Here is a 16,470-nt window from a genome sequence, read left to right on the forward strand (position 1 = left end):
GGTAGAGGCTGCGGTCAACTACCTGGCCAGCCTGTATCTGCAGGCCTCCCACACTTGCCTCTCTCTGGGCTTCTATCGCCACCTCGACAATGTAGCTCTCAAATACATGGGCCACCTATTCCAAGAGTTGGCGGAGAAGCTCGAGGGCTCTGGGCATCTCTTAAAGATGCAAAATACGAGGTACTTACCATATTCTAAATTGGGGAGATATATAACATATTTAGTCTCACAATAACTCTGTGGGAAAGGTAGAGTTACACTCCATTTCCTATATGAGGAAGTAGAGGGATGGAGAGGTTCAGAATCTTGCCTAACATCACTCTGGCAATGTGGTTTCAGAATCCATGCTCTTAACCACTGGGTGATGCTGCCACATACCGGGGAATGTAACATACGGCTACAAAAGACAAAGACCTCTATGGAAAGAAGAACATTTTAATGACAGTAATTAAAGAACACAATTTAAATGGAGACATTTGCCATGTTTACAGATTGGAAAGCTCAGTATTATAAAGATGTCAATTCATTCACTAATGTTCTATAAATTCAATCCAACGATAATTAAAATCTCAGTGGGCTAGTTTGTGTGAGAAGCTGCTCCTAAAATTTATGTGGAGAGAAAAGGACTAAAAGTAGCCAAGATATTTTTGAAAACTGGAAAATCGGACATAACTCAAATGTCCATTAACAGCATAATACATAAACAAAAGACAGTATATTTATACCATGAAATATTATACAGCAATCAAAATAAATCCATTAAAATGTATGCAACATTAATCTTAGAAAACATAAGGCAACAGAGAAAAGGTCAAATATGACAGGATATATAGTCAATGGTACCAATAATATAAAGTAAAAAATAAAATATATTGTTCAGGAATACATAACTAGGTAGTAAAAATATAAAGTAAATAAAAAAATATAATGTAAATACCACAAAAGTCAAAATTGTGGTTATTACTGGGGACAAGGGAGGGAGTCATGATCAAACAAATACATAGTGCTAGCTCTCTTTATTTACTTGGTTGGGATTAAGTGGACATTTATTTTACAACAAATTGTTAAGCTGTATGTTTATTTTATGCAAGATTTACGTTTTCAATATTTCATTTAAAAATTAAGTGTTATACTAAGGTAGGTAATGGGGAAAGATATGTCACTATACCCAAAAGAAGTATACATGTGTACTAAACAAATGAACAAATTCAGAATACTAATAAAAGAATGCATACTTTGATATTAGATTATGCATAAAGATTCTTGTAAGACCTGATAACAACTAATGCCATTTAACATTAAATTATGCAATTGTATAATAAACAGATCTTAATGACTCATTAATTATACCAGCATATTTGTATAAGCTGGCAGCTAGTGTAAACATGAAAAGAAAAGTAACTATAAGATAATTTTATTTCTTTAGCCCAACCATAATATAAAGGCTAGGTTTACAAAGTGAACAGATTATTTTATATACACTAATCTAGAAAAAATGTCTCAAAATTTACATATTACTGAGGCTTATAAGCAATAAATTATAAAGTTCAATTTTTGTTAGTCCCAAACCAAATTTCCCCAAGTTATGAAAAAAGATTCTGCTCCTTACTTCTCACATAAAGCAAGCTGTTCATATCAAGAAGTATTCCAAAGAAAGTAAACAATTATCTGAGGTCAATCCAAATTCATGGATAAACTAGATAAAATTTTAATGGTATATTTTTGTTCTTTTATGGACAGAGATAAAGTATTAAAAATTTAAACTACATTTATGTAAAGATATCAACAGTTACACAGGCAAATTTCAGAAGTATTTGTGTGTATGTGTGTGTCTTTCTCAGGATACAATTAAAAATAGATTAACTTTGTCCTGGCGGCACTGCTCAGTGGTTAGAGCATCGGCCCAAGAACTGAAGGGTCCCAAATCAATTCTGGTCAAGGCCATGTACCTGGGCTGCAGGTTCCCTACCCCATTTGGGGTACATGCGGGAGGCAATCGATTGATGTGGCTCTCTCTCATCGATGTTTCTCTCTAATCTCTCCCCTTACCCTCTCCCTTCCCCCTCTCTAAAATCAACAGAAGAAATACCCTCCAGTGAGGATTAATAAAAAAAATAGATTAACTTTATCCCTGGCTGGATAGTTCAATTCATTAGAGCATCTTCCAATGTGCCAAGGTTGCAGGATTTTGTGCTAAACATTAAGACTCAAATAGCTCACTGCTCTTAAAAGATAATATATACATATTAAGAATATAACATTAATATTAACTTAAGCTGACCCTACTAGTATATACTAATTAAGAGCTTCTTATGCACTGCAAAAATGCTCCTAAGATGTTTCATTGTATAACCCCAAGTAATTTACAAACATCCAATTTATCACTGTAGCACCACAGACAGCTGCATAAATTGTTGATGCTTCCAAGCAGACATCAATGTATCTTTGAATATGCACCAACAAGCATAACTAGCATAATCTAGTTATAAGCAAAAGAACAGTCCTGGGCTAGATTGTTCTATTATCAATTGGTCAGGATATGAGGTGCAGCAGCTCACACAACCATGTTTGTGAGCCCTCGATAGGTTCCCTGTCACTGCTGACTGGAGGAGAGCCCATGCCCTAAGTGAGCCATGATGCCAAGAGTTCTGCAGTTGAGCCTGAGGCCCTGATATCAACAGGAAGATACAGACATTGTTCTGCCTCAGATGCAAAGGGCGCCTCCCAATCTAGTCTGGAAATGGGCATTTTATATCACTGCAAAGCTAGATTTTGAAATACAACACACAGTATAATTTATTTATCTTTCCCCTCCCCCTCTTTCCAACTCCTTACCCCTAAGTGATTTAAAAATTGCAAGGTCATGATTTAAAGGTTGATAATTCCATATCTTTAAATCTTAGGACAAAGAATTTAGAATTTTTAGCATTCAGCAACAAAATATAGTACATGTGGACTCTGGATCGATACCTCATAATCAAGCACATTAATATTTCTTTGGAAAAAGATGTTTATATTTAAATCTGTCAGGTTAAATAAAAACTATAAAATTTTACATCATTTTAGGTAAGATTAGTTACAAATAGAAAAATACATTATAAAAAAAATTTAATTTCTTAAAACTTTTTCTGAACTTCAGAATTTCAAATCAGAGATTGTGGCACTTGAACGTGATAATGCCAGCAGGCAGTCTGACTCCATAGTCCTCGTTAATACTATAATGCATGACTCAACTACTAGTATATGTATCAACAATGGAATGGCAAACTTTCTAGCGTAGGATAGATTGACTCCATTTGGATATTATGAGAAAGTGTACACTATGAAAATTAATGTATTTTATTCCCAGGAGCATTTTACTTCTTGGATTGCTTTGTACATGACTTAATATCCTATTGTTAGAGTTTTTGCCAGAAGAATAATAAAAATACTATTCTATCAAAAAAATGCAGAAAAGGGAAGAAATTCATTCAATATATCAATAACAAGAGGCCAAAATCTATGTCCTATCATTACAAAACTCAGGCACGTACTTGTTATGCAAAAGGAGGTTCTACTGAATGGATTTTTCCTAATATTCCTCATCACAGGTTTCTATATGATATATCTGATGTCCTACACAGAAAGTTAAAAATTAATGTGAAATTAATTTAGAGATAAAGTGCACATGATCCAATAAATTATAACAGCTGCAGCTTTTTTTCTATCTTCTTTGAACTATTAATGAATGGTTAAATGAAGCACAGCTATTAATGAAAAGTTTCAGAACAAGATCTATAATATATATGTTTCAGTACAAGATCTATAATATATACTACTATCGGAGAATTCTCATTTAGAAAATTGCTTTATTTCTTAGATAGAGCATTCTCCCTGACCCACTCCCTCATGCCCAAAAAATTTATTTTCCTAGTAGAAAGAAGAAAAAAATCACAAACCTAGGAAAATTTCTTTAATTCAGCTGCTTTTCAAAGTAGTAATTAGTAGATAAGGAAGCAAGTTATATGTCTAAATATGATCAAGAGTAAGAATTTATGCGTCTCTATAGTCCAAACAAACACTTCTACTCCCCTTCTCACCCCAGCCATTTGAACATGCTAAATAACATCTTAAGAAACATACACTCAACCAGAAAGATTTAAAACTTGGGACACTGAAATTAAATAATATGATTAACATAAAAGAGCAGAATGTGGGCCTCAAGATAAATGGGGTATTTCTGAGCCTCTTTTAAGACTATATTATGGCAGGAGTCCAATCTAAGACCAACCCAGGAAGCCCCAGTTGACTCCTGAGTAAACTGAATAGTCTTCAAAATGTCTCTAGTAAATCTAACAAAAGTGGAAGACACTGTAATAATATAGAACCTAAACGTGGACAATGGCCTTAATATAAAAACCTAACGGCTATAATTTACTTCATGTGTAATATTACAGGAAGATAAATTACCTTTAGATATGCTTTAAAGTAGTTTATTTTAAATATTTTTGAAAGTATATAGAACATATTTTTTGCATGCTTTTGCAACACTGAAATATTTCTCAAGTAAAATTTAGCACCTTACCTTAGGCCAAAGATGTGTGATTGTTCATAGTTGAATAAAGAACGGATCTTAGCTTCAGAATTCAAAATTATAAGTCTATCAATAATATCCTGAAAAAGAAAGCCTTTGAGTGAGAGTGTGCTTGACTGAAACCATTTAAAGAAAATCAAATCAACAAATATTTATTTAGATTTGTGGTTCTCAAATTTGGCTTTACATTTTAATCACCTAGGGAGCTGTTTAAAAACAATACCCAAGTCTCATTCCTAAAGATTCTGAATTAACTGGTTTGGATATAATCTGGACATTAAGATTTGTGAAAGTTCCTGAAATAAATTAACTAATGTTTAACCAAAGTGAAGAAATACTAATTTATATTCCATTAGAGGTCCGATGCACGAAATTTGTGCAAGAGTAGGCCTTCCTTCCCCCAGCTGCCAGCACCGGCTTCCTCTGGTATCTGGGACCCGGGCTTCCCTCACAGCCCCAGCTTTTTCCGGAAGGTCGTCCGGATGTCCAGTCTAATTAGCATATTACACTTTTATTATTATAGATTCTAGCTTATGAAGCCAGTTAAATACTGATTAAACTGCTAAAAATGTAAATTACTTTGAAAAACAAATATGAAATCTTCAAATGCAAATCATGAACAGATTTCAATAGTTTTATCTAGTAACTATTTGAGATTTTGTTAATGTATAATCTCTGTCTATGTAAATCAGTGGTTTCCAACACTGTTTAAACATTGGAATCACCTAGGGAACCAGATGATAGATAGACAGATGATAGATAGATAGATAGATAGATAGATAGATAGATAGATAGATAGATAGTATATCCAGGCTCTATCCTAGAACAACTAAGTTATTATCAGTTGGGGTATGATTCTGGCATTAAAATTCTTTTAAAAGCTCTCCAAGTTGTTGCAATGGGTAGCCAGGCATAAACATCACTGATGCACATGTAGGGAAAACCTGATGACTTCGTGCCATCAGTTGTCCCAAACATTGACAATTTCAGCCTACCACACAATTTTGAGCACTCTATAAAAGCCTTTCTAATGCCCTCCTTTTGTATATATCTTTGGGTTCAGGCCTAAGAAATTTATTCATAGACAAACACTTGTTTCTCAAATTGCTCATTTTCCTCACCAAAAAACTTGCTTCCCTCCAGTGTGTTTAAAATCAAGATAATTCTGTGACCAATAGGGCAAAGAAGGAAGGTTTTGCTAGGGAGTAAAGTCACATAATATATACTGATGTCTATGTGGGTGATATAACAAATGTTATCAAATAAGAAATAGGCCAGGGAATGAGTTTGTTAGGAGGATATAATAGTTCAAAATCACATTTTAAAAATACTGATCAAAACATAGTAAAAACCAGATTGTATGTAAACTTACCTAGTAAAAGTTTATACCTAACACTTAGGAATGCATTTACCATTCTACAGATATCTTGTAAAAAATGTGTAAATAATATTAGCACAAGAACTTACAATCATCAAATATTAAATAAATGCCTAATAATCCTAATATATAAAGAGCCAGGGTCCGTAACGTCCAAAATGACCAAACGGATGACCGAAAGCCAGGCTGCGCGCAGCAGGTTTGGGTGGGCAGGGACTGGCAAGCGGGCTGAACTGCTGACCTCTCGGTCCCTCCTGGGTCACGGGCGTCGCGGCGACCCAGCACTGACTGCCGCAGCCAAGGCGGGTGCGATGTGATTGGTCGGGGGGCCTTGCCATCATCCCACGATCGCCCCGCAGAGGGAGGCCCAGGCCACTGGCTGGGGGGCACTGGCCAGCGGCCGTGGGCGGGGCCTCCCTCTGCGGGGCAATCAATCGCGGGGCTCCCAGACTGTGAGAGGGCACAGGCTGGGCTGAAGGACGCCCCCAACACACACCCAAATGCACGAATTTCGTGCTCCGGGCCTCTAGTCAAGAATAAAAAAGACTGAGATCTTAAAATAATCTGTCATTATTGTCTGCTGCTTTAGCTGGACATTCCTTGTTTCAAACATTGTGACAGAATACAATTCATTCATATTCCCAGCTTCATATTTATATTCTCATTTCCTGCCCCACTGCTTTCTCCCTCTCTTTACTAACTTCCCCACTCTGACAGCCCTGATGTAGCTCTGGTGACAAAGCCGCAGAGCTCTCCTTGACTTTTGCTCAGGCACCTGGATACTACCAAGTAAGTAATCATTGCAGTAGACACATGGAGAAACTTGTATGCTATGTAGTTCTTTAAACAGTATTTGTTCAAATAGGTACACACTTTTAGTGCTTAATATTATAAAATTTAAGAAATGATCTACTATCACTTTTTTCCATAGTAAATCTTCACCGAGTGATCTGGAATTGATCATGTATCACTAGCTTTCTTTTGCCTGAGAGGAGGGAGCCTGCCGATTAGTCCTGTGCATAGCGGTTTCTGAAAGGATTATTATAGATTTCTCTTTATTCATAGGGTACTGGTCCAAGTGACTGAAACTGAACAGTCATCTGATTACTAAATTCAGACTATTTGATAGTCAATGATACCTAGTGACTCCAAAGTTCTAGCTTTGAATCTAAGTACTGGATACTGTAAGAATAAAGAAATATAGAATGTATTACCAACAAGCTAATGGAAGAACAGATTACAGCCATCTATCAGTGACAATGCATTTTCAGAAAACAAATGCTACAGTAAATAATTTCTTCTTCAAAGGGGGTTGCATTGATGGATCACCACTTAGGGAACAGAACACAACTCCCGGGAAGCCTGCCTTCTGGAGAACTTCAGTTTCTAAGCACAGCAGCGCGTGTCAGGGAGGCAGCCTCCTTCACCAGCAGCTTCCCAGCAACAAGCGAGTACAAGAAAGGCTTGGGATTCACAAAAATAGTCTGAAACTGTCTTTTTTAAAGGATATTATCCAGCTTGAGAATATATTCAATAAGCCTTAGGCTGAAATGAGACCAAGACTAGAAAAACAAAGAGGAATATCTCTTCTACGTAAATAATACATTTGAGTGCCTACTCTGTGTACACTTGTCTCAATGACCATGTGTGTACTATCTGACCCTTTTCACTTAAGAAAGGGCCAAGTGGCTCTAACGGGTTTGGCTCAGTGGATAGAGCGTCGGCCTGCGGACTGAAGGGTCCCAGGTTTGATTCCGGTCAAGGGCATGTACCTTGGTTGTGGGCATATTACCAGTACGGGGTGTGCAGGAGGCAGCTGATCGATGTTTCTCTCTCATCGATGTTTCTAACTCTCTATCCCTCTCCCTTCCTCTGTAAAAAATCAATAAAATACGTTTTTTAAAAAACAAAAAGAAAGAAAGGGCCAAGTGAAGGGTGAGAGTGGTCAATCATAATGCCAATATCCCTGCACCTGCACTATTAGGAGTGGCTTGTGACTGGTTAGTCCCTGAACATCCATAAACAAACTTGGTCTGTTAAGGAAGGTGCTTCCTTGGAATTATTCAAAGCGGGGAGTTTCTCTGTCCACTCTGGCTGTTATAACAGAATCCCACAGACTGGGTATCTTATAAACAATAGAAATCTTATTTCTCACAGTTCTGGAGGCAGGGAAGTCAAAGATCCAGGTGCCAGAAGATTCTGTGTCTGATGAGGGCCTACTTTCTGGTTCATAGACAGTTATGTTTTCACATGGAAGAAGGGGCAAAGGGCCTAACGCAGAAGTGAGCATGATTGTGCATGAAGGGACCTCAGTTTTAGCAAATAAAATTGTAATTATGGAAGAAAAAAAAAGAAGGGGCAAGGGATTCCTCTGGGGTCTCTTTTTATAAAGCACTAATCACCTCCTAAAGGCCCCACCTCCAAACAGCACCACCTGGGGAATTGGGTTTCAACACAAGAATTGAATATTCAGTGTACAGCAGAGCGGTGGAGGAAAATGCCCCTCTTCTGTTTGGAGGGTTAGTGAGTTAAATCCTGATATTGTTCCCACCCCCCAAAAAGATATGTCTATGTCCTCATTCCCAGAACCTATGATTGTTACCCTGTTTGGAAGAAAGGTCTTTGCAGAGGTAAGTAAATTAAATTAGGACCATCCTGGGTTATACAAGAAAGACAAGGAGAGATTTAAGGCAGAGGAGGATAAGGCCTCATGAAAATAGAAGCAGAGAGTAGAGCTATGTAGCAACAAGCCACAAAATGCTGCAACACCCAGAAGCTGGAAGAGGCCAGGAAGGCGTCTGCCCTGGATCCTTTGGAGGGAATGGCCCTGCTGACCTCTTGCTTTCGGACTTGTAGCATCCAGACTGTGAGAGAAGACATTTCTGCTGTTGTAAGCCACCTGGTTTGTGGTAATTTGTTATGAAATCTCTAGGAAATTAATACAAGGGGAGATAGTAACAGGTAGTCCCATGTCCTCTCCCATTGAGAATGCCATCTGGAGAAGAAGAGCTTACTAATGATAATTACAGCAAACAATTATTTAGCAGTTACCTGCCAGGCAGTGATTTAACATTTTATGTTTCACTTAATTCATGTAATTGTCACAACAACCCTCAAATAGGAATGTTATTGCTCACTTTTAACAGGAAAAAACTAAGGTCTAACTTGTCCAAGGTCACAGAGCTTTTAAGGGGCAGAACCAGAAATCTAATCCAAGTAGTCCGGCTTGAGGAAAAAAAAATTGTAACAACTACACTATGTAATGCCTTCCAATAAAGCTACAATGGAGTACACAAGACAGAGGGGAAGAGAAGTCCACGAAAGGAGACCACGCAGGAGAGACCAGAGAAGTCTGAAGGGAACCAGAAGCAGTACCACAATCATAGAGAAGAGTGACAATGAAGACTGGATCAACTGTGCCAAATGCCGCAAGGTGGTAAATTAAGTTCAAGGAAAGACGGGCACATAAATGGCTAATTATAAAACTACTTTAGAAACACAATGACGCAAGTAAGCACAAGTCAAAATTGACACGCTTCAAGGAACAGAGAATATAAAATAAAAGTTGAGTGAAAGAAGTACCTATTTTTATATTTTATTCATGTAAATTATCAAATATTTCCCAAAGTAGAGAAAGTTTAAAAAAATTAAAATGTTTAGAGTTAACAAGAATTAAAAGTATTTATAAGAGCAAACTGTGTAAAAAAAACACCACCACACAGGACAAGTGACCAGAAAAATAAAAAGTAAAGATGAATAATGGAATTTCAGTATTAACCAAATAATTCTTTACTAATAAATATATACATATTTATGTGTGTTAATACAAAAACTTACCCAAAGATGAAGAACTAAATATCTCTGGATGATTAAAACAAGCCCATCTGGGAGCAAGATTATGAAATAAGTCTCAAATTAAATAAATATGCATATACTGCCCTCATGGGGCAGTTAATATGTAGTTCATTAAAATATAAGGAGAAAACATATTGCACTCCTCGAATACTGCTTATTCCTAATTATCCCAGCCAATAAGAGAGCAGCACTGGTGTGACTAATAACATGATAAGTCATCTAAAAATCATTCGTACACATATGTTATTTGTGCCAAATCTCTTTCCTTGGGAGTGTTAACGTTGTATTCACTCTGATAGGTGTTGCAACTATTAGGTGGCCTGGATCAAAGATTCCATTGGCAGATAATTCAGAAACTGATATTCCATGAGTAAGTAAATCAATCTTTAAATGCCATTAAATAGTGTTCCTTTTTTTCTGTCAAATTGCTTTTTCACTACAAATCTCCAAAAGTATCATCTATAAAAGGGAAAAGTTAAAAGAAAATTACTTACAATAATACATGTGGGAACTTCACGAAGAGAATATTCTGCTTTATTAGGAAGATCTTGATTGCCTACCAGCTCATAAATAGCAGGATAAGATAACAAGGTCACCAGCCCTAGAAAAGACTGGGGGAAGTGGGGGAGAAGGAACAGTCATTTAAATGGCTCATTTTTTTCAACCACATCCACAGGAGAATCATTAGTGTAAAGTTTTATAGCAGTATGACTGCAAGAATTTTTTAAATAAGCCAAATTAATCCACATAAGTGTGAAATACATACATATATGATAAGAACAAAATAGTTAACATTAACAATAATCTGTGTTGATAATGCGTAAGAATGATTGTAATAGAACAACCTTGAGAGTTGGAAAATACTTTAAAATATCATGTATCTCTTAAAAAGTGTGGTTCTGAGAAAAAATATTAAATGATCCATATTTCTCATTCTTTGCATTTGTTATATCTGATGTGTAAGAAAATACCAGAGAATACTACTTAGGGTCTCTGGAGCAAGAAAATAAATTCTATATATCCTTCACTTAGGTCACAAAGCCATCTTTATCCTTTAACTACATTCACTGGAAATCCAACTACCCTAATTGTAATTAATTTTTTAAAGCCATGGCTTTTCCTATCAAAATCAGCTCATTTTCTGGTGCAATCTTCCCAAGTTAATCTCTCCGTGAAGTTTTTAAGCTCCCAATCTCATTTTGCCTCATTCAAGACAACCTGAATGTTTTTTCTCAGGCACGTTTCATTCTTTGGGTCCTCTGTGCAAAAGCATGCAATGGTTGCCCATCACTAAACATCAAATCTAAACTCCCTTCCATGACTTTCAAGGCACTTTACTAATTGACCCTCTCTTCTCTCAGTCTCAAAAGCCCATTATTCCTCAGCATGAAGTCACCACTTCAGTCAATCGAATCTGCCTGTGGTCTTTTTCTTTTTTAATATATTGTTATTGATTTCAGAGAGGAAGGGAGAGGGAGAGAGAGAGAAACATCAATGGTGAGAGAGAATCATTGATTGGCTGCCTCCTGCTCGTCCCCCACTGGGGATAGAACCGCAACTGGAATCGAACCCGGGACCCTTCAGTCTGTAGGCGCAGAACCGCAACTGGAATCGAACCCGGGACCTTCAGTCTGTAGGCGGATGCTCTTTCCACTGAGCCAAACCAGCTAGGGCCCTGTGGTCTTTTTCAAGTGACTGCCATGTAAACAAACTTTTCTTATCCAGGAACATGCTCCTCCTACCCTCCCACATACTCATTATTGCACTTCATGAGCTTTCACATCCTTTTTTTCTAGAAGGCTTTCCAATTAACTCTATCCACCTCTAGAAGCCCTATATTTTGCCAATACTTTCATGTTAGTTTGTATTGTATCAACTGTACTAATTTGTAACTATTAAATTTCCTGCTTGTCATTTTTTAAATTTTTTACTAAACTCAGAAAATTTAAGAATCAGACAAATTGAGTAAACAAATTTTAGGTACAATATTTTACCATGAAAAGTTAAAGATTTATGTTTTTCAAAGATAGCATTATCAGATTGAGGATTAAATCTGATGAGTTTTATAAATGGGTATTAAATTTTCTCAAATGCTGTTTCCACTTCTATTGAAATCATTGGATGAGATTTCTCTTTATTCTGTTAATATGGTGAATTAGAGTTTCATTTTAGAATGCTAACCGAACTTTGAATGGCTGGGATAAACACCACTTGATCATAATAAATGATCATTTTAGATATTGCTAGATATAATTTGATAATCTTTTGTTAAATATTTTTAAGTCTATATTCATCAGAAATATTAGTCTGTACTTTTCTTTTTTGGTAACATTTGTCTCATTTCCAGGTCGGGGTTATGCTGGCCTCATAACACAAGTTAGAAACTGATTTCTCTATCTTTGTTTTCTGAAAGAATATGTGTGTGATTGGGACTCTATCTCCTATAAAATTTCACAGAATTCACTGGTGAAACTATCTGGTTTTCTTAGCCAGAGGTTTTTGATAACAAATTCAATTTCTTTAACTAACATGTAGCAATTTAGATTTTCTGTTTTATATTAGGTCCATTTTGGTAAGCATATTTTTAAGAAGTCTGCCAATTTTATCTTAGTTGAATTCATAACATAAAGCTGATAATACTATTCCATTATTGTTCTTTAATATCTGCCCAATCTTCAGTGGAGCACCAACTGATACCTGTCCTTGGGCAAATATATCTGTTAAATCTAGAATCTCAAGCAGTACGATTCTCTTCATCTGTATTGACTCCCCTCCATTTCTTGTCTGTTTATTGCCATTCCAAAAAAATCAACTTATTTTTAAGTTATTTTTCCTGAGTTGTGTTTTCTACTGGAGGGGACTAGTCTACCACAACAGAAAGCAGAATTTTTTTCTTTTAATTTTGATAATTTTATGATACCATTTGAATGAAAATTTCTCAGGCTATCACAAAGTCAAAGTCAGGAATCATCATTTCATTTTAGTAAAACTATGTGAAAATGTTAGATATGTAAAAGCCATCCATAATAATAAAAGTATAATATGCTAATTAGACCGAACATCCTTCCGGACATCCTTCCGTCCTTCCAGACAAAGCCAGGGCTGCAAGGAAAGCCCAGGTCCTGGGTGCCTGCAGGCGGCCAGAGGGAAGCCCGGGTCCTGGGTGCCAGAGGGAAGCCGGTGCTGGCAGCTGGGGGAAGAAAGGCCTACTCTTGAACAAATTTCGTTTGAATTATAGTTGAATTATAATAGAACATTGTGGAGATGCTTAAGAGTTTGAGGTATTTTTGCCACATTATTCTAAATGATAGCATCTTCTCTCTGCCTACCCCTTCTTCAAATAATCTTAACAATTTTCTTTTCTTTTTTTTATCTTCACCTGAGAATATTTTTCCATTGATTTTTAGAAAGAGTGGAAGAGAGAGGGAAAGACAGAAAGAAACATCCATGTGAGAGAAACACATCAATCGGTTGCCTCCTGCACAAGCCCCAACCAGGGCCCAGGCCGGGGAGGAGCCTGCAACCAAGGTACGTGCCCTTGACCAGAATCAAACCTGGGATCCTTTGATCCACAAGCCAACGCTCTATCCACTGAGCAAAACCAGCTAGGGCACTGGAAATTTTCTATTAGATTTGAGTTTAAGAGCAAAAAACTGTCTTCTTTTATTTTGATCGGTTGGTTTTTGCGTCAGGGGTTTTTGTGTATTTTCTTGTTTTGTAACATGCTCTGGTGTTTATTACTCTTTATTAAGGAAGAAAATGTATAATAAAAATATTATGAAAAAAATCCTTCCAAAAATAATTCACAGAGAATGGTAGTATTTCTACCATTTACAAAATCCATTGTGATTTTTTTTTTCAATTTAGAAATGAAAAAAAAGAAAGAAAAAAATTAGGAAAGGCTGCTGATTGTAATTGAATAAAGATAAAGTCTGGATAAATTAATTTCTGGGAGATACACTTAAAATCTGTACATTATTAGATAAATCAAATCATCTCTTACCTTTTGACAGCTTTGGTCAATAGGATCCACTGGAGTGGCTCTGGGATGGGTTACTCTAACATCATCTTTTCCACATTCCAGATTGGTCCATAATTCAGTTATAAGTGCATTAATGAACCCTAAAAAGAATTGTTTTCCATCATATTTATAGTATGCTATTTCTTTGGATTATGGAGGAAAGATACAATTATCCCTCTAACTAGATTGATTCACATTGACAAAAGATACATAACCTCTAACCTTGGTAGAAATTATATTTGCTATTGTTAATATACCTTTATACCTCATTAACATAAAACTATGTTTAAATTCTGAAAGATAATTTTTCTATAGAACTGAATCATATGGAAATATGTAAAACAGAACATCAAATCATCAAATCAGAAATTTTATAGGAATGGCATTCGAGGAGAAAGTGTCCCCTAGGTATAAAAGAAAAAATATAGGCTCTGAAATTGAGAATATCACAGTTAAACTACAAAGCTGACAGCTTATCGGTGCATGACTTTAGAAAACTCCAAGGGTTGCCATGAAGTATAAATGGGATAGCTACAGAGTTCCTAATATAGTACCTAGGACATCTTAGGAACTCAAGCTGTTGGTCTACCTTCCTTTGTCCTGTGAAAAATTACATTTAACCCTCTCATGAAAAGTTTGATATTATGAGGCTCAGAAGTTTAATGACTTAACCAACAAGGAAATCTGAGATAAATCTAGTCTTCAAATGCTTTCATTAATGTGCCCTGAGGACTGAATAAATTGGATTTTATTCTAGATAGAAGAGTAAGTGATTCAGCTTAGTACAACTTTTACCAGGAAACATGTTTCATACTAAAAGAAATTCAAAATAGTTCAGTCAAAAAACATTTAAAATATGCTATAGAAAAATATTTAATAAGAGAATCAACAGTGATCACTGATGTTATGATCCAACTCTAAGCCTTGAAAAATATAATCATAGCATCTCTAGTAGAGATTACATCTTGTCTCCAGTTCAGGGTTCAGATAATTTTAAGATACAGTATCTTAAATTCCCAATATTTGAACTTTTTAGAAATCCAATCCACAGTAGATAATACCTGTCAACTACAAACTGCAAAGACAGTGGTGAAAGTTAAGTGGTGACAGGGAAGCTTTCAAGAAAGGAAGAGGAAAAGGGGAGTGAGGAAATGATATCTATATATATAAAAGCCTACTATGCAAACTGTCCCCGCGGGAGTTCGACCAAGAGACTGATTGCTTGCTATGATGTGCGTTGACCACCAGGGGGAGGCGCAGAAGAAAGGAAGGCCCCAGCCTGCAGCTGGCAGCCAGGGAAGGGAGGCCCAGGCCAGGAGATGGCAGCTGGGGAAGGGGGGCCCTGGCTGGCAGCTGGCAGCTGGCAGAAGATGAGGGCAAATGTCTAAAGCATCAAATATTTTCCAGTTTAGTTTATGATGTGCCATTGTTCTGAGGAAAGAGAACAATTTTGTATATATTTCACAGGAAAAGAAAATCCCAGTAGGATTTCCTTTTCCTAAACCTTGTTCATGGATTGGTAGAATCAACATCATTAAAATGTCCATACTACCCAAAGGAATCTATAGATTCAATGCAATCCCCATTAAAATAGCAATGGCATACTTCAAAGACGTAGTACAAATTCTCCAAAAATTTATCTGGAATAAAAAAAGACCCTGAATAGCTGCAGCAATCTTGAGAAAGAAGAACAATGTTGGAGGGATCACAATACCAGATATCAAACTATATTACAAAGCCACTGTTCTCAAAACTACCTGGTACTGGCACAATAACAGACATATAGACCAATGGAACAGAACAGAGAACCCAGAAATTGATCCAAGTCATAAGGCTCAATTAATATTTGACAAAGGAGGAAAAAGCATACAATGGAGTCAAGACAGTCTCTTCAATAAATGATGTTGGGAAAATTGGATAGATAGATGCAAAAAAATGAAACTAGACCACCAACTTACACCATACACAAAAATAAACTCAAAATGGATAAAAGATAAACATAAGACGGGAAACTATAAAAATCTTAGAGAAATCCAGACAGCAAAATATCAGACATATGTTGTAGCAATATCTTTACCGATACAGCTCACAGGACAATGGAAACTAAGGAGAAAATAAACAAATGGGACTACATCAAAATAAAAAGCTTCTGCACAGCAAAAGAAGCCATTAACAAAACAATAAGAAAGCCCCCTGCATTGGAGAACATATTTGCCAATGTTATCTCTGATAAGGGTTTAATCTCCAAAATTTATAGGGAACTCATACAACTTAACAAAAGGAAGATAAACAATCCAATCAAAAAATGCGAAAAGGACCCAAACAGACACTTTTCGAAAGAGGACGTACAGAAGCCAAGAGACATATGAAAACATGCTCAAAGTCACTAATCCTCTGAGAGATGCAAATCAAACCAACAATAAGGTACCATCTCACAGCTTCAGAATAGCCATCCTCAACAAATCAACAAATGACAAGTGCTGGAGAGGATGTGGAGAAAAAGGAACCCTCTTGCACTGCTGGTGGGAATGCAGACTGGTGCAGCCACTGTGGAAAACATTATGCAGTTTCCTCAAAAAGTTAAAAATGGGACTTCCATTTGACCCAGTAATCCCACTTCTAGGAATATATCCCAAGAAAACA

The 16,470-nt window shown here is 36.4% G+C and overlaps 1 protein-coding gene across 2 annotated transcripts in view; it reads right to left on the bottom strand.

Moving 5' to 3' along the window:
* Positions 1-16,470, bottom strand: part of TBC1D32 (TBC1 domain family, member 32) — a 115,483-nt gene that overhangs the window by 46,001 nt on the left and 53,012 nt on the right. For both annotated transcript variants that reach the window (XM_005858938.2, XM_014533753.1), the window contains exons 20-22: positions 13,810-13,928; positions 10,301-10,417; positions 4,565-4,653 (exon numbers count right to left, since the gene is read on the bottom strand). In XM_005858938.2, the coding sequence (XP_005859000.1) occupies positions 4,565-4,653; positions 10,301-10,417; positions 13,810-13,928 (325 nt within the window). The remainder of the gene's footprint in view (positions 1-4,564; positions 4,654-10,300; positions 10,418-13,809; positions 13,929-16,470) is intronic.

This window comes from Myotis brandtii, unplaced genomic scaffold (assembly GCF_000412655.1).
Source record: "Myotis brandtii unplaced genomic scaffold, ASM41265v1 scaffold123, whole genome shotgun sequence".
NCBI lineage: Eukaryota > Metazoa > Chordata > Mammalia > Chiroptera > Vespertilionidae > Myotis > Myotis brandtii.